Source organism: Bos mutus, chromosome 15 (genome assembly GCF_027580195.1).
Source record: "Bos mutus isolate GX-2022 chromosome 15, NWIPB_WYAK_1.1, whole genome shotgun sequence".
NCBI lineage: Eukaryota > Metazoa > Chordata > Mammalia > Artiodactyla > Bovidae > Bos > Bos mutus.
In genome coordinates this window covers 8,623,002-8,648,461 of record NC_091631.1, presented here as the reverse complement: position 1 = coordinate 8,648,461, position 25,460 = coordinate 8,623,002, and the positions used below count along the sequence as shown (strand labels likewise).

The window sequence follows — 25,460 nt, the reverse complement described above, 5'->3', positions numbered from 1 at the left end:
TCAAGGATCCTGGAAAGGAAAACATAATAGATTGGTTTTTTAATTGTCCACTCTCAAGTTCACAGTGAAACAGAAGCTAGTGCTTCCAGCTTTGATTAAGCAATTTATTTTGCCAGTTTTGAAATACATACTTTTTTCCCACATTTATTGGTTTGTTATTTTATAGTTAACTAGAACTGAATTGGCCACTTTAACAAACTCTTTTCAATAACAGCATAAAGTGAAGTGAAGTGAGGTCACTCAGTCGTGTCCAATTCTTTGTGACCCCATGGACTGTAGCCTGCCATGCTCCTCCGTCCATGGGATTTTCCAGGCAAAAGTACTGGAGTGGGATGCCATTGCCTTCTCCAGGGGATCTTCCCGACCCAGGGATTGAACCTGGGTCTCCCGCATTGTAGGCAGACGCTTTACTGTCTGAGCCACCAGGGAAGTCCAATAACAACATACTTGGCCTTTTTAAAAGTAAAATGGAATCTGTCAAACTTATTGTGGCTTTGAATACAAGTAAGTTCTCATGAGTGCTCATGAGAACCCTAAAAAATGACTTTTGTAAAAAAATGAAAATAACAGTGTCTCACAGAAAATGAACTTTCATGAAGCAGTAATTATTATCTTCTCTAATGATGAAAGATGGAAAATAATTTTAATAGCAGTATAAGCATAATGTGAATATTGTATCTGTAATACTTATGATAGTGGATTTTCCACACATTTATTACTCCAGACTTCTAAATCCTTTCATTCTTTAGCTTCACTGATTTGAAAATTAAAAAGTTATATCTAACAAAGATGCTTTCTACTACTTAAGCAATATATGTTTTTCTGTTATTATATCTGATATGCATAATTTTACTTTTAGTATTCTTCATTCAGTATTGCTTTTCTTATACTAGAAAACATAAGACCGATGGTAGGTTATGTTTATTAGACTTCATTACATGCTTATAAGTATGCCACTAACAATGGCATTGTTATTAGCTGAATATAATTTAAACATCAGCCCCTAATTTCTGATTGCTTATCTTTTCTTAATTTACTGAGACACATGCCTACTTAAAATTATTGGCCCAGGTCTTCAGAAAAATGAATAAATATTATACAGAACTCAGACTTTAGTAATTTAACTAAGTATACTTAGAATGGCACGTCACTCCAGTACTCTTGCCTGGAAAATCCCATGGATGGAGGAGCCTGGTAGGCTGCAGTCCATGCGGTCGCGAAGAGTCGGACACGACTGAGTGACTTCCCTTTCACTTTTCCCTTTCATGCATTGGAGAAGGAAATGGCAACCCACTCCAGTGTTCTTGCCTGGAGAGTCCCGGGTACGGGGGAGCCTGGTGGGCCGCCGTCTATGGGGTCACACAGAGTCGGACACGACCAGAGTGACTTAGCAGCAGTACATACTTAGAATTTTTATATATGTTTCTCTATAATATGTATTTGAAAGCTTGTTCCATTGTAGAAAAAAGAATTTCCAAATCATGTACATGATCTTTTTCTTTTTAAAGATTTTTATTTTTTGATGTAGACCATTTTAAATCTTTATTGACTTTGTTACAATATTGCTTCTGTTTTATGTTTTGACTTTTTGGCTGTGAGGCATGTGGGCGCTTAGCTGCCCCACCAGGGATCAGCACCTCCTGCATTGCAAGGTGAAGTCTCAACCCCTGGACCGCCAAGGGAGTCCCTACATGAGCTGTAATATCTTTTCCAGTGTGTGAAAGAATTATCCTGTGTTGTCTTTATAGTGTTTCTGTATTTTTAGCATCTCTTTACTATTTACCTAAATCTTATCTCCTTTGATAACTTGTTCCATTGCCTGCTAGTTTTAGCCTGTGATCTTCTACCTAAATTTCTGTAGATATATATAACTTGTACCTTAAAGCAGTTTTACGTGGAGTTCAGCATTTAAAGAAAAAATCCTGCATTTTGCTGCCCTCCTGTGGACTATCCGAGATATGCTACCAGCAATTAAGGACCTTTGCTTTATCACATTCTTGATGAGAGTTAGTGAAGATATATGCTCTAAAAAAGAAAGAAAGATAACAGTCTGAAACACATAGTTTTTAAGGTGTCTACATTTCTATATTTCTTTACTTAAAAGGCTTTAATTATTTGGTCACCAAATAATCCTTTGTATCTATGTGATGGTGTCAGGGAGGATAAGAAAGTCCCCTTTTTATGAATTGAGAAGTAAAGGTGATGATTTACTCAAGTCAAAGAGCCAGTCATTGGTAGCACAGAGACTGAAATCTGAGTCCTCTGCCTTCCAAGGCCTCATGCATAATTCTTTTATCCCCAAGTCATAAACTAGTACACTTCTAAGACTGAAAGAATTCATGTGTAGATTATTGAGTCATTTTATGAAGATATAATCTTCATTTCTTGTGTCAGCCCTCAAGAGAGATACATACATGCCTGTATAAAACTTGGATCTGAGCTCTATTATGGGGGACAGTCATGATGAGCCCTAAGAGCACACCTAAAATGGCCCCTTTCCGTTCAGCACGTCACTTTGTTTGCTTCTGAATTTTGCATCATTAGATTGCTGTATAACCTTGGGTTTCACAGAGAAGATCTGGTAGCTGTACTTGTGATACTATTTAATGAGACAGTAAAGTCTGAGGGAGGAGCAGGCTTAGGGAGAAAAAGAAGTTTGGTTTTAAACACATTAAGTTTCAGTTGCCTACTGAATGCTTATGTGAGGGTATTGGATAAGCAGTTGGATGTATAGCAACTGCTTATCTGTTGCTGTACACAACTGTCATTGTGGCCAAGGAAGAGCCCAGGCTAGAGATGAAAATCTGTGAGCCGTGGACCTATGAATGTGTTTAAAATCACAAAATTGGATGATGTTACCTCAGTGATTGCATAAAAAGGAAAGTACATCAATGATTAATTACTAGGCATTCCAGCCAACAGTTAGTGGTCAAGAAGAGGAAGAACAGTACAGGAGTAGCCAGTAAGATAAAAAAAAACAGGCAAGTATTCTGTTCCAGAAGCCGAGTGAAGAAAATGTTTCAGGGAGTGGTTAATTATATTATCATCGTTCGTACGTTACGTGGGCGTATCCTATGAGCTTGAGTTGGATGAAGACAGAGTAAAGCATTGGATTTTGGAACACAGAGGTCACTGGCATCTTCTCAAAGTTTTTTTTTTAATGGTTTGTGGAGGAGATGAGGAGGTGAAGATGGCTACCAACCCTTCCAAGAAGTTTTACTATGGTAAGGAGCAGAAAAACGGGGTGGTTGCTGGACAGGGATGTGGGCTCGAAGATATTTGGTTTTGGTTTTATTGTTCTAAAAATAAGAGGTACTGCATTGTGTTCCTATAGGAGTGATCCAGTAAAGAGGAAGTAATTGAAGATGCAGAAAAAATTATAAAAGCAAAGCTCTTGAATAAACAGAAGGGGATGGGACCCAAGGCACAAAGGTAGCGTAGAGGGGGTCCTTAGATAGGAGAAGGTGCAGCGTATGGGTAGAGATGTCGGTATGGTGAGACTTCTGATTACTTCTCAGTGGAATAAGAGGCCAGTTGTCAAATGAGTATGAAGAGGGGCAGAGGAATTGGAGATAACATTGAGAAAGGAAGGGCTGAAAACACTAGACTAAAAATGTGAATTGACTTTAGAGGTTTCTAATTTTGCTAACTGGATAATTGTCAGTGTCATTAAGAGGAGGAATGTGGAAAAGAAATTATCCATGCATTGATGTAGGGCTGGAAAATAAGTTCAGTGGTAGACATGTTCATTCCAAGATGCCACTGGTTCCATCAGAAGGTTCATGGTGAGAAGAAAAGTACAAGAATAGAGTCTTAGAAAATACTCACATTTAAGGAGCAGAGCCAGGGAAAGAGTGAGTAAAGAGAGGGGCCTGGGAGAACCAAGAGGGAGCTAGGTCTTGAACGTCAGAGGAACAGAGGGTTTGAGAAGGAAAAAGAAATTAACAGTATGCTTTGTATTGGCTTCTAAAATACAGATACCACCAGAGGTGCACAAGCTATTAGGTGGTATTGAGTAACATTTTTTAATTTTAGTATTCGTAACTTATTCTGATTGGCATTGGAAGAATTATATAACCAGCACATCAAACCTATCATTCTTGAAAAGTGATATTTATTTTCCCTTTTAACATAAATTATTGTAAGATTAAACAATGAGTCCATTTAAAGAAAAACATTGCATAAATAAAGGTACAGATACCTATGGAAAAATTACAACAGTAATGGATGAATGAATAGTGTGAAAAGCTCTGGGTTTAACAGTTTAGAAAATCAGTTGGTGATCTCAGTTTATCAAAAGTATTTTCTGTACAATAGCAAGATAGCTATACTAAAACAATAAATTCTAGGATAATAGAAATATTTAAAGTGAGTGTTCTGTATACAGTTGGATTAATTTGGAGTTAATGGCATGATTCTAAACCATATAACTTGTGTTTCATCCTGTCACTGTGTAACTAAAATAACTTTAAAGCAAATAGTTAATGATGCCAAGAATCATTCTTTAAATAGCATGTAAATAGTAGTGGTGACTGCAGCCATGAAATAAAAAGACATTACTCCTTGGAAGAAAAGTTATGACCAACCTAGACAGCATGTTAAAAAACAGAGGCATTACTTTGCCAACAAAGGTCCGTCTAGTCAAGGCTATGGTTTTTCTAGTAGTCATGTATGGATGTGAGAGTTGGACTATAAAGAAAGCTGAGCACCAAAGAATTGATGCTTTTGAACTGTGGTGTTGGAGAAGACTCTTGAGAGTCCCTTGGACTGCAAGCAGATCCAACCAGTCCATCCTAAAGGAAATCAATCCTGAGTGTTCATTGGAAGGACTGATGCTGAAGCTGAAACTCCAATACTTTGGCCACCTGATGTGAAGAGCTGACTCATTTGAAAAGACCCTGATGCTGGGAAAGACTTAAGGCGGGAGAAGGGGAAGACAGAGGATGAGATGGTTGGATGGCATCACCGACTCAATGGACATGCGTTTGGGTGGACTCTGGGAGTTGGTGATGGACAGGGAAACCTGGCATGCTGCAGTTCACGGGGTTGCAAAGAGTTGGACACGACTGAGTGACTGAACTGAACTGAAGAAAGACTTAAAAACTTCACTTGTTATGGAAACATAAGAAAGTAGGTAAAAAAAATTTAAAAATTTGGCAGGTTCGTGAAGAAGTAAGGCATTTGTCAGGAGGGTATTCTAAGCCCCTGTATGTAATAAACACTGGACAAGTGGTTTTATCCTCTGTTTCTGGGACTATTGGAGCTGAGTCACTGCAGCTTGGCTGTGTTGCTCTAAGAGGACTGAGAATGAGAGCAGCAACTATATGGTTACGTGAGACACTGCAGTCGCACTTACTGAAGTCAGCTTCACACTGCAGCTTGTCATTCAGTTATAGAATGCTTTTCTTTAAGAAGTTGCGAAGTTCTTAAGATAATCTCTCTGAGTTACAGAGTTTGTAACAACTTCAGGTGTGCGAATGGTCTTTGCCAGTGTTTTCCATGTTTCTTTGCATGTCCAAAAGAAAGTGAATTATATTTTTGAGTTTGTAAATTAAGTCTCAGTTCAGTTCAGTTCAGTTGCTCAGTCATGTCCAACTCTTTGCGACCCCATGAATTGCAGCATGCCAGGCCTCCCTGTCCATCACCAACTCCCGGAGTTCACTCAGACTCACGTCCATCAAGTCAGTGATGCTGTCCAGCCATCTCATCCTCTGTCGTCCCCTTCTCCTCCTGCTCCCAATCCCTCCCAGCATCATGGCCAAAGTACTGGAGTTTCAGCTTTAGCATCATTCCTTCCAAAGGACACCCAGGACTGATCTCCTTTAGAATGGACTGGTTGGATCTCCTTGCATTCCAAGGGACTCTCAAGAGTCTTCTCCAACACCACAGTTCAAAAGCATCAATTCTTCGGCACTCAGCCTTCTTCACAGTCCAACTCTCACATCCATACAGGACCACAGGAAAAACCATAGCCTTGACTAGAACGGACGTTTGTTGGCAAAGTCATGTCTCTGCTTTTGAATATGCTGTCTAGGTTGGTCATGACTTTCCTTCCAAGGAGTAAGCGTCTTTTAAATTAAGTCTAGGTCATGTAAATTAAGTCTTCCTCCTTTATGCTGTGTATGTAGTATGGAAATAACCCCCTGGAAGGCATTGTTCATCATATTTTGTGATCGCTTCTCTGCAGATAGGATTGGAAAGTTCTACTGAGACGTCACCCTTTGTGTTTAGACTCCATTCTGCATCAGGAACTTTTTCCAACACTCACATCACTGAGGTCACAGTGATGGTACACACCAGCAAGAAAAATGGATGAGCAAGGTGGGGTCTGTTTTATCCCGCCCTCGTTGATTACTGAACAAGAGGCGTTTAACGTGGTTTGTCACTGCAGTTGTACGTGTCTCCTGATAGGAGCTGAAGGGGCCTAACACCTTGTTATGAATACTTGTGTGAAGGAAGTTAGGCAAGTTCATTGGATGCTGTCTTTCTTTCTGTATCTTCAGTACCCGTTCATGGTAGCAGATGTTTTTGGAGATACTTGAGTTTGTGACGTTAAGCTTTGCTATCTCACATAGCAAGCATTTGCATGACTCTTCCCTATTCAAAAAATTATTCTAGTTGGCAGAACTTCCTCTCCCTCTCTCACATGTACTGCAAATCCATGCTACATTAGAGAGGGCTTTTTTTTTTTTTTAGTGACCTATACCTCAGAAAATTCTTTCTGTACATTGTGAACCAGTCAACTAGTTGAAATGAATTACTGTGGTGGCTCAGCTGGTAAAGAATCCGCCCACAGTGTGGGAGACCTGGGTTCAATCCCTGGGTTGGGAATATCCCCTCGAGAAGGGAAAGGCTACCCGCTCCAGTATTCTGGCCTGGAGAATTCCATAGACTATTCCATGGGGTCGCAGAGAGTTGGACATGACTGAGCGACTTCCACTTTTCACCAGTTTTGGAGCTCTTGTTTAAAATAGTTGAGTACCACGGACTTAAACCCCTTTACAAATATAATCATTGAATGATTTTTTTTTTTAACTCAGTTCCATGGCCTAATGGAAATACAGTAGTTGGGCCTGATAATCATTAGAAAAGAGCACTGGTGAGATTTAAAATACTCAGGACTGAGGAAACCTGGCATGTACATGTGTGTGGTCATATATGTGCTGGTTTGGGTTTTTCCTCCCTTTTTTTCTTTCATTGTTAGGCATTACTAGTAGTTGAATTTGTTTCATACTAAACTGTTGTGTTCTTTGACCAAGAAAATGTCAGTAATCTGTTACTTTTTCTTAACCATCAAAGTCTATTTAATTATGATATTTAAAATACAGGAGAAATTTAAATCAGAATTCTTAGCTGTTGAAAATAACACAGCTTTGGATTTCTCACTTAGTTGATTTTTATAACAACAAATCTAAATTTGACATTCAAAATTTGCCACTCTCAAAGCAGTTTAAACTGCTTTAGCTGTCAGGCATTACTTAATAACCCAGTGAGATCACAAATATCCAAAGCGATGAATATTTTTAAAAAAAAGAAAGCATATCACATTTTAGGAGAAAGAGTAGTAGCAGCTGACAGGGAGTGTGGTGTCAATCAAGTCTTCTGATTCCTGATACACCTGTGACAATACAGCCAATTTCCCTTGATGACATGAAATACAACTATAGGAAAACTTAACCAAACAAGTCACCATCTCTCACTGTACACTGCCTAAAAAGCATAAATGTTAAAAACTGGGAAAGAGCAGAGTCCTGGAAAGTATGTTCTTATGTGCAGAGTGGCAACTGAGGTGAATGCCTCCAGGCCAATTTCGTTTTGGTGACATAAAGCAAAAGGAAACATTATCATTTATTTTTCTAATGCTTTATACTTGATTTACAGTACACTGGCCATATGGAAGCAACAAGGGCTTCTAATGGTAGGTCCCTTTCCCATTTTGCCTCTCTCTGTGCCTCCATATGAGGAAGAGGACCAGAGTTAAGGTCTGTTGATTTTTTTTTTACTAGATTTTTTTCCTTGACACCAGCAGGTGACTGTAAACACTTTCAGCATGAGAAAAGAGAGGTAAATATAAACCACAAAGGTTGTGAGTAGCTGGGAAGTTTCCTAAGCCCTCCCCTGTTCCCTCATCCCTGCCCTTTGTGTATAGACTTACTCTAGGCATTAAGAATTGAATGAAGCCAACTTCCTACAGGAGCTGTGGTGGACTCAAATATGGGTGCTTAATTTAAACGCACTGACAACACAGAGACTTCAATATCATTCTCTCTTTTGCAGCGTCAGTGGAAATTGTACCAAACCATGACGCATGACACACAATGATGCTGTTGTGGACAGCCTGCTTTCTCTACCGAATACACCCTGCTTTCCTGGTTCCATGTGTTTGCTTGTGTTGTTCTCAGTAGTTTTCCCCCATAACTCTCCCTTGTGCCCTCCTTCCCTCCCTTTATAAAAATTCTAATCTTGCCCATCCTTCAAGGCCCACTTCTGCCACGTGCCTTACCTGATCCCTTAATCATAAGCAGTGCATGAGCAGTCATCCCACCATCTCTCCTTCAGCTCCTTGACTTGCCGTTACAGTTATTTGTGTACAAGACAGAGGTCTCCTACAGGACTTTCCTCACTCCTTGAGAGCAGGGACCATTCCTTCTTTCATCTCCATATGCTGGCCCATGCATTGCACACCCTCCTCCCAATGTTTAGCCCTGAGAATGTGCTCATTTGGCAAGTTATCTAATGGCATTTCAAGTTTGAGCTACTGAGAATACCTGGTAATAGACGGTAATGAGCTGTATGCACAGAGCACTTCCTGCCATGCATATATAGATCTGTTAAGGCCTGCGGCTCCCACACCATGGGAGGGGGCAGAGGAAAGGAATTACGTCGTCTCACCTGTCCACTAGAAGCTGACACATGTAATAGGTAGCCTGTATTTTCCCACCTCCCGTCTGCACTGTTTTTATTGAAAATTACAAACAAATGTCCTTGTTGACCCTCATTGAAAAACTAACATTCATAGATAAATCGGTAAGTGGGAGAAGTCTATTGGATTTGTTTGCCCAACATTCTTGCTCAAAACCCATTTCCTTAGGCCGAAGTAAAACAGACTTTTAAATTTAATACTAATAATGGCACCTATGACAGTTAACTTCTTTATGTAGTTGCTGCGTGGGGAAATCTTTCCTAGTAAACTCAATGTTTAAATCCCCTTGTTTAGGGATCTAACCTAATCTCCCCATTTCTGGAGGAAGTTACAGCGCTGGAGAGCTTCGATTCCAGCACTGGAGCCGTTTCTTTCACAGCCTACGTGTCACGGTGTCTATGTCTCAGCTGGTGCTGACTTGGCACCCTACACGTTAGCCACTTAGGGAATGCCACATGCAGGACAAGGAGACCAGATTTATGGCTCGTTCTCCTTCTTCTCCTCTAAAAGGAGGCAGGGCGTGTACGTCTGTACACACCAGTACAAATCAGATTCCCCCGCCATGTGGGAACACTGTTCCCCAGGAGAGAATTTAACTCTAGAATATATAGTAGAAAAGAATTTCTCTCTTATCTCCCCACCCCTGCTCTCATTTCATTTTGAGGTCACATACTTTTCGTTGCTAGTTTTTCTTTTTTAAACTCACTTCTGACTCATTCACCTCACCATGAGGGAATGCCTATATAATCCTGAGGTTGCTGATTTCAAGTCTTTAATATGATCTGTTTTCTCTCTGGCAGTTAAGGTCAGCCAGTACATAGCCATTACTTTTAAACCTCCTGTAAGAATCTCATTTAGCAGGAACTGCTGAATGAGAACAAGTCTGAGCCATTGCGACTGTTGAAATGCTTTCTCTCATCTTTCTAAGCAGAGGACAGCCCAGGGTAGAGGAGGCGAGGCAGATTCTCTTGTCTCAGGGTCACTTAAATTCAAGGAGCTCTGTGTGCTTATGTTCACCGTGGTTTCAGCAGTGGTGTTGACTCAGACTCCTCTTATTGTTGGACAGTAGCTTATCTATTTCAGGTAAAGAACCTAGATGCAGAGAAGAGAGTCGATTTGCCCAAGTTCATATGGTAAGGCTGTATCTAGGCAGGATTTGCGTTAATGCCATGGAATGCTTCTTTTTAGAACAAGGTCTATAAGACTTTGAGGTAGAAATCATAAAGGAATCCATTTGCAGTAAGGCTTCTTCTTCATTATTACCTGTGCTCAGTGTGGTCCCAAGCCCCACATGCCGCCCACAGTTAAATTTTCCTGGTGGTATTTTAAAGTAATCTTTGTAAAGCAACTGTACTGCAATAAAATTTAATTTAAAAAATAATAATCTTGCTTAGCAATGGTGATTAATTCAAAGATACACTTTTGTCCACTTCACAATTTATCTTACCATTTTTCCTAAAAGATAGATTTCTTACTAGAGAAATAAATAGAAAATTAGTTACTTGCTCTTACAAAATGTTGATGCCTCAGTTTTGTAGCATGTCTTCATTATAACAAACCCTAAGGAACCCTAAAGGATTCCTAATCCACCCAGGAATCTCTTTACCAACTTATGAGATTCAAAAGAGAAGAATTCTTTTTAATAAGTAGGTGGTTTCCCAACTCCAGTTGAAAAATAATCTTCTAAGACCTTTGTAAACAGAATTAACAAGAGAAAGTAGGAGATTTCTTTAACCCTAGTCATGATAGGAGTTCCCGAGAACTTAGTTTACTCTGAAAATCTGTTTAGCACAGAATAAATTGTGCCTTTCTCCCTTAGGAGACTTAGGCTTAGACATGGTGTATTAAATATTTAGTCGTTATCCAGCATACCCTTGTAGGGGAGGTTAATATTAATAACCCAATTTATACAGGCAGTACTCTAACTGCAAAAAAAGGATGTTGATAAGATCTCATAGCTGTTCCAGAACCAGAAATACTCTCTTTGAAGTTTCATGCTTAGTTCAGTCAGTTCAGTTCAGTTGCTCAGTCGTGTCCGACTCTTTGTGAACCCACGGACTGTAGCACGCCAGGCCTCCCTGTCCATCACCAGCTCCCGGAGTTTACTCAAACTCATGTCCATTGAGTCAGTGATGCCATCCAACCATCTCATCCTCTGTCTTCCCCTTCTCCCGCCTTAAGTCTTTCCCAGCATCAGGGTCTTTTCAAATGAGTCAGCTCTTCACATCAGGTGGCCAAAGTATTGGAGTTTCAGCTTCAGCATCAGTCCTTCCAATGAATATTCAGGACTGATCTCCTTTAGGATGGACTGGTTGGATCTGCTTGCAGTCTAAGGGACTCTCCAGAGTCTTCTCCAACACCACAGTTCAAAAGCATCAAATCTTCAGTGCTCAACTTTCTTTATAGTCCAACTCTCACATCCATACATGATTACTGGAGAAACCATAGCTTTGACTGGATGGACCTTTGTTGACAAAGTAATGTCTCTGCTTTTTAATATGCTTTCTAGGTTGGTCATAACTTTTCTTCCAAGGAGCAAGCATCTTCTAATTTCATGGCTGCAGTCACCATCTGCAGTGATTTTGGAGCCTAAAACAATAAAGTCTCTCACTGTTTCCATTGCTTCCCCATCTATTTGCCATGAAATGATGGGACCAGATGACATGATCTTAGTTTTCTGAATGCTCAGTTGGTATTGCCTTATCCTCTCTTGCTTGTGTGCATGCTAAGTTGCTTCAGTCGTGTCCAACTTTTTGCAACCCTATGGACTAAAACCTGCCAGGCTCCTCTGTCCCTGGGATTCTCCAGGCAAGAGTACTGGAGTGAGTTTCTATGCCCTCCATGGAATCTTCCCCACCCAGGAATCGAACCCACATCTCTTATATCTCCTGCATGTCCTCTCTTAATTCTAAGAAAAACCAGACTGCCAGGATTTGAATTGGGTGCTAAATTCTTTGCAAGCAAATACAGAACATTAAGCAGAGGACAGTGTTTCCATTTTCATCTGGGACCTTGTTATATAAAGCATTTCATTTAAATCATGAAGTCCCCCCCCAAAAAAAAAGCCTATCAAGGTTAGTCTAAGCCACAGAATCTCTTCATTTTTGCATTAGCAAGAAATAATAGCCATATGCACAGAAGATACTTATTACTTGTTAGGTATCTTTCCATTTTTCCTTCTTCAGTATTTCCTTGTATTTCTTTAATGAGAACATTATCTCTACCTTTGCTGAGAAGACAAGCAATATTTTTCTTATATAGGCAACTGTTTTCAGTTCCTCTTTAGCTGGAGTAGACCTGTACTATAGTCCAAAGAATAGATATGTTTATTTTTTCTGAAGTTCTTCAGTTCTGCCTCTGGCAACTGGAAGGTGTCATTCAGGAATTAGGCAATATGACTTTCTGTGATTAGACTAGTTAATCATGGAAATCACACCAGAATACTAAACCAGTCTGGTTTTAACCATCAACCTAAGAAAATTCAAATCAACAGTTCTAATTTTAAAACATGTAATTTTTACTTGATCATTTTGATTTTGGCTACTTCCTAGAAATAGCTTAAAATAAACTACTTATTCCCTTAATTCCCCTATTTCTCCCTGATCCCCTTTTATACCCTCTCCCTCAGAGGTGCTGGCCCGATTTCCTGAGTTGGAGGGCAGGACATTCTTAGAATTCACGAGGCTTGCTTCAAGAGGGTGTCTGCTTTAAGGTCATGCAGAAGGACTAATTTTAGCTTCAGGATCTTATGCATATCATATCTTATAAATGACCTATAAAGCATTTTTAAATATTGCAGACATTTAAAAAGATGAAACCAATTAAATTTTTATAATAGAGGGTGGGAGAGAAAAATAAGAGATGCAAAGGTTGGAGGACGAAATCAACTGCAGGAAACACAGCTAGGATTTCACCGGGTTCCAGAGTTAAATGGTCTGTCCTTTTGCTTTACCCGGCTTGTGTCAAGGTAAATAATGCTTTAGAGGCAAATTCACCAAAGTTAAAGACAGAGAACATTCACTAGAAACAGTGTATGTTTTAAATTATCAGTATCATTGTCATCGTTTTCTTTCCTCTCGGCTTTTACTAGTCATGCTTATTTATATCCTAATTAAAAATTGCTTCTAAGAGACATGCTATTCTTCATAGTAAAGTTCAGACAGTTGGGTGTATGGAGTTGTTGTCGTTGCTTTGTTTTATTTTAACGCTCGTGTGCTTGTTTCCCACATTTACCTACAAGGGCTCAGTGGTGAAGACAGAAGTGGAGGCAACTGCAACCTCTGGCATCTCAGGGGAATCTGGAGAAAGAAAGTAGCTACCATTGCTCTTTATGGCTTCTTTCCTGGTAGCCCTCCAGGGCCCACACACACTCGACCCTTTCCATCTCTGTCAAATTGTACTTCTCATGACCTCCCAATCACAAATGAGAATCCCTATTCTTGTTGCTTTGCTCAGCACATTATTCCTCCCTACCTAGAATGCCAACTTCTTGACCTTTTTTTTTTTTTTTTTTTTTTTGCTTAAAGAGGTAGTATTGACTGGGGGGAAGCCAAGAAGCTTTGTAGTAAAATAGAACTGATTCACATTCCAGATCTACCACTTACTTACATTTGACCTCAGACAAGTTACTTAATCTCATGGAGAATCAGTTTCTTTGTCTGTAAAATTAATAATATTTCAGTATACCTGTGGTGGATTCATTTTGATATTTGGCAAAACTAATACAATTATGTAAAGTTTAAAAATTAAAAAAAAATAATATTTCATAGGGTGTTTTTGAGGCATAAATGGGGAAAAAAATGCAAAAGTACTGAAGAAATACTGGTGCCCTTCCTTGTAATTTCCCCTTTTTAAAATTGTGTTTTTAAGTCCTACGTATTCTTCACAATTCAAGATCTCCCCACTCAAAGCTCATTCTCTGAAGCACCTGCTGGGCACAGTAGACCAGTTCATTAGTGTTTGTTGTCTTTCTTTACTGTCTCCCCAGGTTGCTTGTTAAATTTCTTGAGAGCTAAAGCTCTCTTGAGACAGAGAGTCTTCAGTTTCTGGCGTACGTAGCCTTGTTGAAAATAACCTCAGATGTATGATAGTGTAGAATTGGGAAATGGAAAGTGACTCCCAAAGTATGCAGTTCCCCTCTCTCTAAACTAGTAAGTTAGGAAAGGCTTTGAGTCCTTTATGTTTTTTTGGTACAATGAGGGAAATGACTGAGTAGCACTTTCCGAAATTACAGAATCTGAAGGGGAGTCATCAGATCCAGAAAGACTTCCTGTATTCCCATTGCTGCAAAGACAGCTTGATTGGGTACATACATCTCTTTGAGGCAACATTCTCTTTTAAAAGAAAAAAAAAAAAAACTTTTAGAACATGTTTGGATGTTCCGATAAAGGAAAAAAGTTACTTATACACTCTTATTCAGAGAAGTGTCCTGTAATAGGAATGTAGGCTTCTACTGAATATACATCTTCTGCAACAACACACGTGGAACATGAGGAGACCTGTTCAGCCAGCCAGATCTCCACCAAAGACACAGTATCTGGTAATACATTCCTCTTCCCAGAGAATGACTATCAAGTGGAGCTAAGTAGTGGCTCTGTATCTCTATTAACACATGGTTCCCTAACAAGGTCAAAGTTCTTTGACTCCTGGGCAAAATGGTATCAAGAGGTCATGCTTACTATACATGTCAGAAAGTATTGGGTTGGTACAAAAGTAATTGTGGTTTCAGGCCATGAATTTTAAATCATTACAACTAGGCGCAAACACATCTTTACTAATCATAATAGGAACCATTACAATCAACACATTTTTGCCAATGAGAAACAAGTTTGTTTATTCCTGTAGCATAAAAATCCGTGCTTTGGGATTTGACAAACTCTTGGAAAGCGTTTTCTGCCTCCTGCTGGTTGTGGAAGCGTTTTCCCTGCAGAAAGTTGTTGAGATATTGAAGTGGTAGTTGGCTGGCTAGAGGTCAGGTAAATACGGCAGATGAGGCCAGTTCACTCAGCCTTTGAAGCACTGGTTGTGCAGCGCGCAGTTGGGCGTTGTTGTGACAAAGATCGGGCCCATTCTTTTGACCAACACCAGCTGCAGGCATTGCAGTTTTCCATGCATCTCATCGATTTGCTGAGCATACTTCTCAGATGTAATGGTTTCACCAAGATTCAGAAAGCTATGTTAAATCAGATGGGCAGCAGACCACCAAACAGGGACCATCACTTTTTAGTGCAAGTTTGGCTTTGGGAAGTGCTTTGGAGCTTCTTCTCTGTCCAACCAGTGAGCTGTTCATCGCTACTCAGTGGTTAGAGCCGTCATAAAATCCGCTTTTCATCACGTGTCACAATCCAATTGAGAAATTGTTGGTTCAGCACTTCAAAACTATGATTTTTTTTATTTTCAGTCAGTTCATGAGGCACCCATTTATCTAGCTTTTCACCTTTCCAATTTGCTTCAAATGCCGAATAACTGTAGACTGGTTGAAGTTGAGTTCTTCAGCTACTTCTCATATGGTTATAAGAGAATCAGCTTCAGTGATTGCCTTCGGTTGGTCGTTGTCAGCTTCCAGTGGCCAGTCACTACGTTCCTCATCTTCAGGGCTCTCATCTCCTTTACAAAACTTGTTGAACCACCACTGCACTGTACGTTTGTTAGCAGTTCCTGGGCCAAATGCATTGTTGATGTTGTGAGTTGTCTTTGCTGCTTTACGACCCATTTTGAACTTGAATGAAAAAATGGTTGAATTTGCTTTTTTGTCTAACATTTCTGTAGTCTAAAATAAATATAAAATAAGCAGTAACTAGTAAGTCATTAGCCAAAAAAAAACATAAAGTGAGAAATTCATATAAAAATGATGAATAAATACATTTATTTGAGAATGTATTGTAATATCAACTGGCAGAGTTCAGCAGTGCAAAACCACAGTTACTTTTGTACAGCCTAGTATCACCCAGTGCTGTGAGTACATTCAAATGTGACATTTAATGCTTAGGTAAATCATTACTGGGCTTCCCAGGTGGTGCCAGTGGTAAAGAACCTGAAGATCCCTTGGAGTAGGAAATAGCAACCCCACTCTAGTAGTCTTGCCTAAAATTCCCCGCCATGGGCAGAAGAGCCTAGCGGGCTGCAGTCCGTGGGACTGCAAAGAGTCAGTCACAACTGAGCCAACACACACATGCTTCCCTTGTGGCTCATACAGTAAAGAATCCACCTGCAAGGCAGAAGACCAGGTTCACTCCCTGAGTCGGACGATCCCCTGGAGAAGGAAATGGCAACCCACTCCAGTATTCTTGCCTGGAGCATCCCCATGGACAGAGGAGCCTGGCGGGCTACAGTCCATGGGGTTGCGAAGAGTCAGACACATGGCTAAGCAACTGACACTTTGACACATGATCAAAATTTGTTTTCCAAAAGAAAAATAGGTGCCTGTGTGATCTGACAGTCACAGATATGGCTTCTCTGCCACCACTATCCCCCTCCAGGTCCTTGGTTTTTAATTTCTAATCCTTTACTTTTTAGTCTTTCACTTGAAGCTATAATGCAAGAATGATATACTCTTCTGCTATAATTCATCTATCTCCAGATTTGTTCAGATACTCATCTGTCATTTCTCACTGTCGAAAGGCAAATAGAAGGAAAACCACTTTTTTTTTTTTTTTATGATGTTTCTGACTTTCAGAGAAGTGTTTCACAATCATTCATTAAGAATAGAAGGAGATCTTGGGACTTCGTCCTTAGAGCTTTTTCCCCAAATACTTACTGTAGCCTAACAGGTGAAACTTGAAAGTGCAAAATCATGAATCACAGTTATGACGTGGCTTTAAAGGGCACTTTTCTCCTGCTGAAGAAAAACGCAACGGTCACCTTTTTGCTCTTCCTGATACTTGGGACATTGAGCTGTGGGGCTACACAAGAGAGGTTTCTAATGTGCTCTGTCTGTGTCTCTTGTCATTGAGGTAATTGTCATGCGAAAACCCTGGACAACAGCCATGACAAACAGAAGTATTTTGACAAGTCACAGTCACTGGATGCTGCTGAAGAAGAGCCCTCTGAGGCAGGGACAGAGGAGGACCCTGTGCTGTCTGTTCAGGATTCAGGGAGGGACTCAGATGTCCTTAGGCTTGAAAGTAAGTTGCTTTGACCTGAGCTCTGTTCCTGGGGTAGAATCAACTCTCAAGCTTGGAGCTTAACTTAGGCTTTTCTTTCCTCTCAAACATTTGTTTCTTTAACAGTCACTTACTACACTGTAGAATCATGAGGGTGACCCCAGATTGGGAGGCAGAAGACAAGCTATAATATGAAATTGCTCTTCATACTTCTTTTCTCTCCACCTCAGCATCTTCGTTTACTGACCCAATTTGATTTATGTACCGGTCTTCTTAATGTCATTAGTCTATTGAGTAAATCATCGAAAAAAGAAAGCACATTGTATTTACACTAACCCAGTACAATTTAAAGATTTGAAATAATGGGCATACTTAGCAGGCCCTCTTCTAAAATTCCATTTTATGATCACATTTTGAGCTGTGCTGTGCTAAAAAGTTCTTAAGATGTATCAGTCTGTTTATAATTACCAAAATCAGTGACTTCACTCATCCTACCCTAACCTCTTCACTGCCTTTGGAACTCTGCACAGCTCCCCAGTGGGAGCTCCTTCCTTTTCCTCTATGCTTCTGGGATATCACTTGATCTTGGTTCTCTTCCTGTCCTCAGAATATCTTTTTTCAATTTCATTCACTTATTCTTTACTTTGTCCTGTATTTTTTTTTTTTTACCCAGGATCTTAACCTTGGTCTTCTTTTCTTAGTCCCCTCTTTGTTATCTCTTGGCCTTTGAGATGCATTGGAGTACACCAGTGTCTCTAAATCCGTACTTTCAGCCAAGACACTCTCTGTGACCCCAGATCTTACTTCTGTCTTTTTAGTGTTCTATCTGGATGTGCCACAGGCACTTCACATGTAACAGATCTAAAATTGAACTTGTCCTCATTTTGTCCTATTTCCTGAACTGCTTCTGATTGCTGTATTCCTGCTTCCTGTGAATGGCACAGCTCACGCGGTCACCACTATATCCAGTCAATCCCTAAGACCTGGTAAACTTCCCGTCTCTATCTGTTCCTTCTGTCACTATCTGCATTACAACTGTCTTCATTTGTGTCTGGGCTGTTAACAGTAGCTTCATGATCGGCCCCGCTATATCTAGTCCTTTACTTCAGTCATGTATGGAGAGAGTGAGCAAGGTGGGTGGGTATGTGTGTATGTGAGGGAGAGAAAATACATATAATTGGTATACAATTTAAAAAGCAGAAATAACCTGTTACCAATTTCTTGTGTCCAAGGAGTGGTTTCTAAAGTCAGACCTGATCTGGTAAGTTGCCTATGCTTAAAATGTTCTGTGGTTCTCTATTATCTATAGTTCTGTGCAGTCGCTCAGTCGTGTCTGACTCTTTGCGACCCCATGGCCTGTAGCCTGCCAGGCTCCTCTGTCCATGGAATGCAAGGACATTGGAGTGGATAGCCGTTCCCTTCTCCAGAGTATCTTCCCAACCCAGGGTTCAAAGCCAGGTCTCCCACATTGCAGGCAGATTCTTTACCGTCTGAGCCACCAGAGAAGCCCACCTGTTACCTATAGGAAGAATCCACATGTCTTAATGTGGGATATGAGGCAGTTTGGCCCTTGATTCTGTCTCCAACTGTACCGTCTACTGGTGCTCTGTACCGCGGGGAATGCAGACCTTCCCCTGTCTCCCTCGCAGGCCATGCTGCTTTGAGCCCCCGTTCCTTTGCAGAGGCTGGGAAGGGCCCCTTTACACACTGCTGTTTATAGACAGCCCCTGTGCATCTCCAAGTTCAGCTTGAATGTTGTCTTTTCTGTGAAGCTTTCACAAAGGTCGCCAAGAGTTCAGTTGCTTCATTTGCTGTCTTGTTCCTACTTTTTGTCAAGACACATTTTATGTAGTGTTAAATGCTTGTATGACTTATGTTCCATCAAACAATGAGTTTCTTATGTATTGTGTCCTATGTAACTTTATATTCCTGTGTACAGTAAATGTTTGTTAGAGAAGTGAAGTGTGGCCTTTGCCTTCCTGCATAGATTGGATGAACATATCTAGCAATTACAAAATCTTATGTTTCCTTCTAAGTGGTATATTATATATGAAAAAACGGTGTCTAAGAGAAAGAAGCAAGCTAGACCTCAAAGGGGGATGTTGTGACCTTCACTTCTGTAAGTTTAGAAAATTAGTTTCATCTCTTCTACCAGGAATCGTGGGGCTTTAAGGAACTTAATTTCCCATTTACCTACTCAGAAGAGACTGACTTAAACCAGATGGCCACTGTGTTCATTCACAGTGGGGCTACACCTCTCTGGTGCCCAGGAGCCTCATGTCTCTCTGGCATCAGGTACTCACACATGAACTGAGATTGTTTGATAAACTCAGAATCAACAAAAATAAAACTGAGTAGTGATAAAGGGGTGTTTTTTTCAGCTTACAGAGACTGACACTATTCCAGTATGCCTCCTTAATGACTGTAATACTCATGACTACCAAACTAGAATCTTTTCCTAGGACAGTTCAGAATAAAACCCAACCGGAAGCTTACTGTGTCCCTTCATTTTCTGAATACGTCATTGCTTGAGGCAGGTAACCTAGTATTTAAGTTTCTTTAGTTCCATGTTTCCCCCATAGTCCATTCCATCCCCCATTCTTGGAACACTGCATGGTTGCCCTGTTGCCAGGTCCCTTTAGCGCTCTGCACACTGTCTCTTAGGGTGCGTTTTTATAGGGTGTTTTTAGGGTGTTATAGGGTGTTTTTAGGTTTTTAGGGTGTAATTATAGTATGGTGATGAGTCTTAACTAGTTTTACTCTTAGATACTAACATTTTTTGTTTTTTTTAAAAACCATGTCTGAACTCTGGGAGTACATTCTTCTTTTCTATAGACACTGACAAGTCCACAGGGACCACAGTCATGGTATAAGTTACCACGTTTATACCAGCAAGCTTCGTATAGTGTGGTTAGGAGAAAGATTCTATATTTTCATTTAAATAGTGTGGTATAGTAAAAGTCAAGCATAGACGTTAAAAGTTTTTTTAAAACTCTGTTTTTGGAGGGAAATAAATGCAAATAGTTAAGCCCTCTCCAGTAACCATAAATTATTATGATAGTTACTACCTTTTTGTGATACTTTATAATTTACAAAGTGTTATATGCTATGTATTAACTTTGTGAAATAGATATTATTAGCTCATCTTCTGGGTGAGAAAACTGAGACTCAGAGAAGTTAGGTACCTTGCCTCACATCTTTAGCAGGTGGTGTATAACTAAAACTCATCCTTGGCCCTTCTGCTGTCATACTTGCGTCATTTGCCTGTGGTTCTCAGAGGGGGTTGATAGATTAGAACTTTATTTTTTAATTTGTAAGGTCATTTTTGAGGAAAACTAGCATTTGCTGTTACCATTATTTTATATATATAATATAAAAACATTTTAATGTCAAAAAAGTACAAAGACCATGTTAGAATAAAGATGGTCTTCCTCAAAAATGGACAGTTGGCAGCTTTACACCAACAAATGTGTATCTGGACATAAGTGTGTGTGTATATGTACTGTAACTTTAGATATATTTTCTTTTTTCGTTATTATTTTTTTATTGATTCTTTTTTTTATCTAACCATACCAAACGGTATGTGGGATCTTAGTTTTCTGACCAGGGCTCGAACCTGTGCCCCCTGCAGTGGACATGTAAAGTCCTAACCACTGGACCACCAGGGAAGCCCTGTGCATGTTCTTTTTTGTTTCTCATTTTGCTAAGGATTGGTGAAAATTGTGTCACTGATTAACCTTTGCAAAACCATTGCTTTAATACCTCAGTATCTAGTCCTAAACCCCTCCCCCGGTAACCTTATCTGTAGGTTTTGTAGTCAGAGATTTTGTTACCATGTTAAATCTTGCTGTTAAATCTTGGGAAAGTTACTTAATCTTGCTGAGCCTTCCTTATCTCATTAATTTAAAAATAAACCAGAAGAGAGAGGAGGGGGAAAAGCAAGCTTCAGAGTGCTCATGAGTATTTAAATGAAATAACTTAAGGGGAAACATTTGTACCAGGTACTTGTACACATATTGAACTCAGGAAATGTTCATTTCTGGAAACACAGGTATTCCTGTGTTTCTACTGCTTCCTGACTTAGAGGCTGGTTGTGAGCCAAAGTCCTCACAAGTACGTACAGTATCTGCTCAATGTTAACATCAGGAAAGGGGGCCCTGACGTATTTGCGCAAGAATTATTAACAGGAACAATTCCCTACTTGCTTTTCTAGATTGTCTTCTCTGAATTCTCTTCTTTTTACTATCCTAACCCAGCTAAAAGAAGGAAGGGGACCAGTTGTGCAAATGAATACTCACTATTGTTTTCTTCTCAGAAGTAAATCATTTCCCTCCCTATCATAGTCTTAAGCCTTTTGTGCTTTCTGATTACTAGTTTGAAATTTTATGCTGTTGTTTTATGCATTAAATCTTAAGTCCACAGCTTTATCTTCTGACTTCACAGAAGAAATCACTGCCTTTTTTTAAATTGAAGTATAGTTACTATACAATATCATGTTACAGATGTATAATATAGTGATTCACAATTTTTAAAGGTTTTGCTCCATTTGTAGTTGTTATAAAATACCAGTTACATTCTCCATATTTCACAGTGTATCTTTGTAGCTTATTTTATACTTGTGGCTCAGTAGTCCAGTATAGGAGACGTGGGTTCAGTCCCTGAGTTGGGAAGATCCCCTGGAGAACTAAACGGCAACCAACTCCAGTATTCTTGCCTGGAGAATCCCATGGACAGAGGAGCCTGGCGGACTACAGTCCATGGGGTCACAAAAAAATCAACACAATTTAGTGACTAAACAGCATAACAACTAATGGTTTGTACCTTTTAATCCGCTGCTCCTATATTGCCCCTCCTTCCTTCCCTCTCCCCACAGGTAACGTCTAGTTTGTTCTCTATATCTGTGAGTCTTTTTGTTGTTATATTCACTAGCTATACATTTGAAATTCCACATACAAGTGATACCATACAGTATTTGCCTTTTCTGTCTGACGTATCTCACTAAGCATAATGCCCTCCGATCCATCCATGTTGTGCAGAGAAGACACTGGAACTCAAGACAGAATTGCCCAAGGTCCTATGGTGGTGGAGTCCTAATTTGAAACCAACTTTGTCTAATTCCAGAGTGTACTTTCTATTTTGTGAGACAGAGGAACATTCTGAAAGGTAGAATGTGCCTGCTTGCCTTTAGAAGCCACAGTCTTACAGTAAAACCTATGGATATTAATCACATAAGACTTTCTGGACATGTTTTGATCCAGACTTTGAAGGAAGGACTTTGTCTTGCTGGTCATCTCTTTGAATATATGATCTTTACCTCTGTTTATTATCGATCTGTTTCATTTTGCATTTGTCTTTTCAGCTTCTGCTCCCTAAAACTCTTCCTGGAACCTTTCTTCCAAGCTTATTAACACTGCTTATCAAACACAGTCACCTTCTTTTAATCACCTTCTGATGGTCCTCTTCCTCTCAGGAGTATTCCCAGCATTGTCTTGCTTCTGCTTCTGCTTCTGCTCCAGGCATGGGCAGCTGGGTCTGTCCCTGGGTAGCCCATTCTATTTCTGACCATTCATAAGTCTTTCCTAATACAGAGCTAAAACACGGCTTCTCGTCTCTAGCCCTGACCTCTGAGACTAACAGTCTGTCTCTCTCTAATGTCGTGCTTGCTGAGATGTTTGAAGACGGTTATTGTTCCTGTCTACCAGCCCCCACCCCATGTTTCTGTTCCCTTTAGCTAAATGTCCTCATTTCCTTCTGCTGCTGCTGCTGCTAAGTCATTTCAGTCGTGTCTGACTCTGTGCGACCCCGTAGACGACAGCCCAGCAGGCTCCCCCATCCCTGGGATTCTCCAGGCAAGAACACTGGAGTGGGTTGCCATTTCCTCCTCCAATGCATGAAAGTGAACAGTGAAAGTGAAGTCACTCGGTTGTGTCCAACTCTTAGCAACCCCATGGACTGCAGCCTACCAGGCTCCTCCGTCCATGGGATTTTCCAGGCAAGATAATTTTTAGTCCCTTCACTATCCTTGAAGTACTCACTCTGGAATCTTTTTAAATCTTCGTAGCAAAATATTTTCAAAGTCTGATCATGTGTGTATGCGGGTATATCAGCTGCTCTTCCTGCTACAGGATCACCTTGATGTTTTCAGTCCTCCCCCGTCTAACATGGTTTTAGGGAGTTTCAGCAAGTCCCTTCTCTGTGAATGTGCTCCACTTTGAGAGTCCCTTCCACGGTGGTGCCCAGACCGTGAGTTTCCAGATTTCCAGTTGTGTCTGCAATGTTGCAAAATTATAGTGGGCTTTTTTTTTTCCTCCTTCTTAGAATCAGAACTATATGCGCTTCTCTCTGTTTCTCAGCACTCCTCCTGTCCCTGTGATCCTGGCCAGATTACCTCACAGGGCTCAGTCAGCTGTGAGTTTTCCCAGTACCCTGAGATATAATTCATCCAAGTGAGAAAAGCATGAACTTTTCTGTGGGTGAGCCTCACTGTGGGTGCTCAGAGTCTCTTCACTTCACAACATGTATTCTCCTTTTTCCAGTTTGAAAATGGTACGTGTTGAAGACAAAGAAAAAAACAAGGGTCTCCGTCTCTCTGTTTCCAGTTTACACAGCATCTGGCCCACAAGCAGCAAGCCTAACAGTTACTTTTTTCTTCTTCTTGTTCAGTCGCTAAATCGTGTCTGACTCCTTGTGACCCCATGGACTGCAGCACACCAGGCTTGCCTGTGCTTCACTGTCTCCTGGAGTTTGCTCAACCTGCCGAGATCCCTCAGTCGTCCAGACCTCTTTCCGCCTGAGTTCTGTATTTGTAGCTGCTTATTGGACAGTGTCTGGAGATGTGTCCATCCTTCTGGCCCAGACCATAGCCCCATGGGGTGTTATATTCTGAGCCCTCAGCACATTGTTAAGCAAGTAACAACAAATGTTTAAATGAAGTAATAAATAAGCGCCTCAGATCCCAACACTATCATGTTGTCCTGTCCCTATGGCATTGATTTTGCAAATAGCATTACATTCACACATTCTAAAACTTCACATAGTGTAGTAAAATGCTCCCTGTTTCACATCAGACTTTAAAATCTTGAAGTCATCTCTGGATTTATTCTATTTCCCATTATATCCACATAATTACCAAATTCTGTTAATTTTTCTTCACTGAAATTTCCCCATACCTCTTTCCCTTCCCTTTTAAAGATTTCCCCTTTATCCCCAGCCTAAGTCGGTTTCTCTTATGTGCCACTTACAGAGATTGTTGAAACACCTGTCTGTCCTCTGTCTTCCTTCTGTCCTCCACCCCCTAGTTCCTAAGACACCAACTGATTTACTAATCTAACCTTTGTAACTGTTGTGGCTATCACCTTGTTATTCTTTGCTTAACAAACTAGAGGCTCCCTTTACAATGAATCTGCGTCCAGACTCTCCCAGGCACTCAGTGTCACCCACTTCCCTGAGTATCTTATTCGCTGATGTAAATTTTTTGTTCTAGTTAATTTGAAAGTACTTCCTCACACCTGTTTCTGTGTGTGTAAATGGGTGTGTACACACCTGCTTTTTTAGTGTCAGCACTCTGGGAGTGCCCTCCCTGGGCCTCTGTTCTGTCTAAATCCTGCCTCAGGTAGTCTGCTTTCCTGAAAAAAGCATTTCGTGACTACATTCAATTATGTTTTTCCTTTAGGAAAAAAATACTTAAATTGTTCTCTCGTTGTTTAATGTATAGTTTTATGTCTCCAAATTGATTATATTTAATTCCTTAGGATCAGATTCTTTTTGTTCCCAAATACATAGCAGAGAGACAGGCATGTAGTAGGGCCTAAGTAAATTGGTCTGTTTTTCCTAAGGCATAGCACCTTCATGATCTCCCCGTTTCTCACCTTTATTTAGTGTCATTCTTTAGGAACTGCTGTCACCCCAACCCCAGCAGCTTTGAAAAGGCCGAATGGCTGCCAGCAGCAGAAGCCTGCGACTAGTTCTCAGTTCAATACTGATTTCTGTCAGTGAAAGGCCTTTGCCCTAGGAACTTTTTAATGATATATATTACCATATGTTAAGGGCATAGGGAAGTATTAATCTTTGGGACCTGGGGTTACAGAACTTTTTGCAACTAAACGACATGAATGCTTTCTAAATAGTAGTAGTTTTTGAATGGAAATAAGGCTTCCATGTACAGCGTGCATGTGCAGCTCCACCTGTGCACTGGGGAATTAGCTACGTGGTGTCTTCCTTTGACCAAAAGCCACTTTTCTTTAAACCTGTATTCTTGGTCATGGCCAAATCTATCAAAAGTTCTTTTCTGTCCCAGGACCAGGTGCAGGGAATCCCATGGTAGCCAGAGAAGGAAGGAGAGGAAGCTAAAATAACATGAGGAAGACTTGGAGACAACGCTGTTGCTACAAGTCAGCTCCCGGGCAATTCTAATTAAGTTCCTGTTGGAATCCCTA

At 40.4% G+C, this 25,460-nt stretch overlaps 1 protein-coding gene and 1 long non-coding RNA gene across 3 annotated transcripts in view; both read left to right on the top strand.

The window, feature by feature from the left end:
- Positions 1-25,460, top strand: part of TTC17 (tetratricopeptide repeat domain 17) — a 129,879-nt gene that overhangs the window by 59,558 nt on the left and 44,861 nt on the right. The window contains exon 17 of one of the 2 annotated variants that reach the window (XM_070383532.1): positions 16,876-17,046. The exons of the other annotated variant lie outside the window; for it this stretch is intronic. Coding sequence (XP_070239633.1) covers positions 16,876-17,046 — 171 coding nt within the window. The remainder of the gene's footprint in view (positions 1-16,875; positions 17,047-25,460) is intronic. 2 annotated transcript variants of the gene reach the window in all.
- LOC138990985 (uncharacterized) lies at positions 17,053-23,978 on the top strand. The gene is made up of 2 exons (XR_011467003.1): positions 17,053-23,571; positions 23,689-23,978. It is a non-coding gene; the product is annotated as an uncharacterized lncRNA (long non-coding RNA).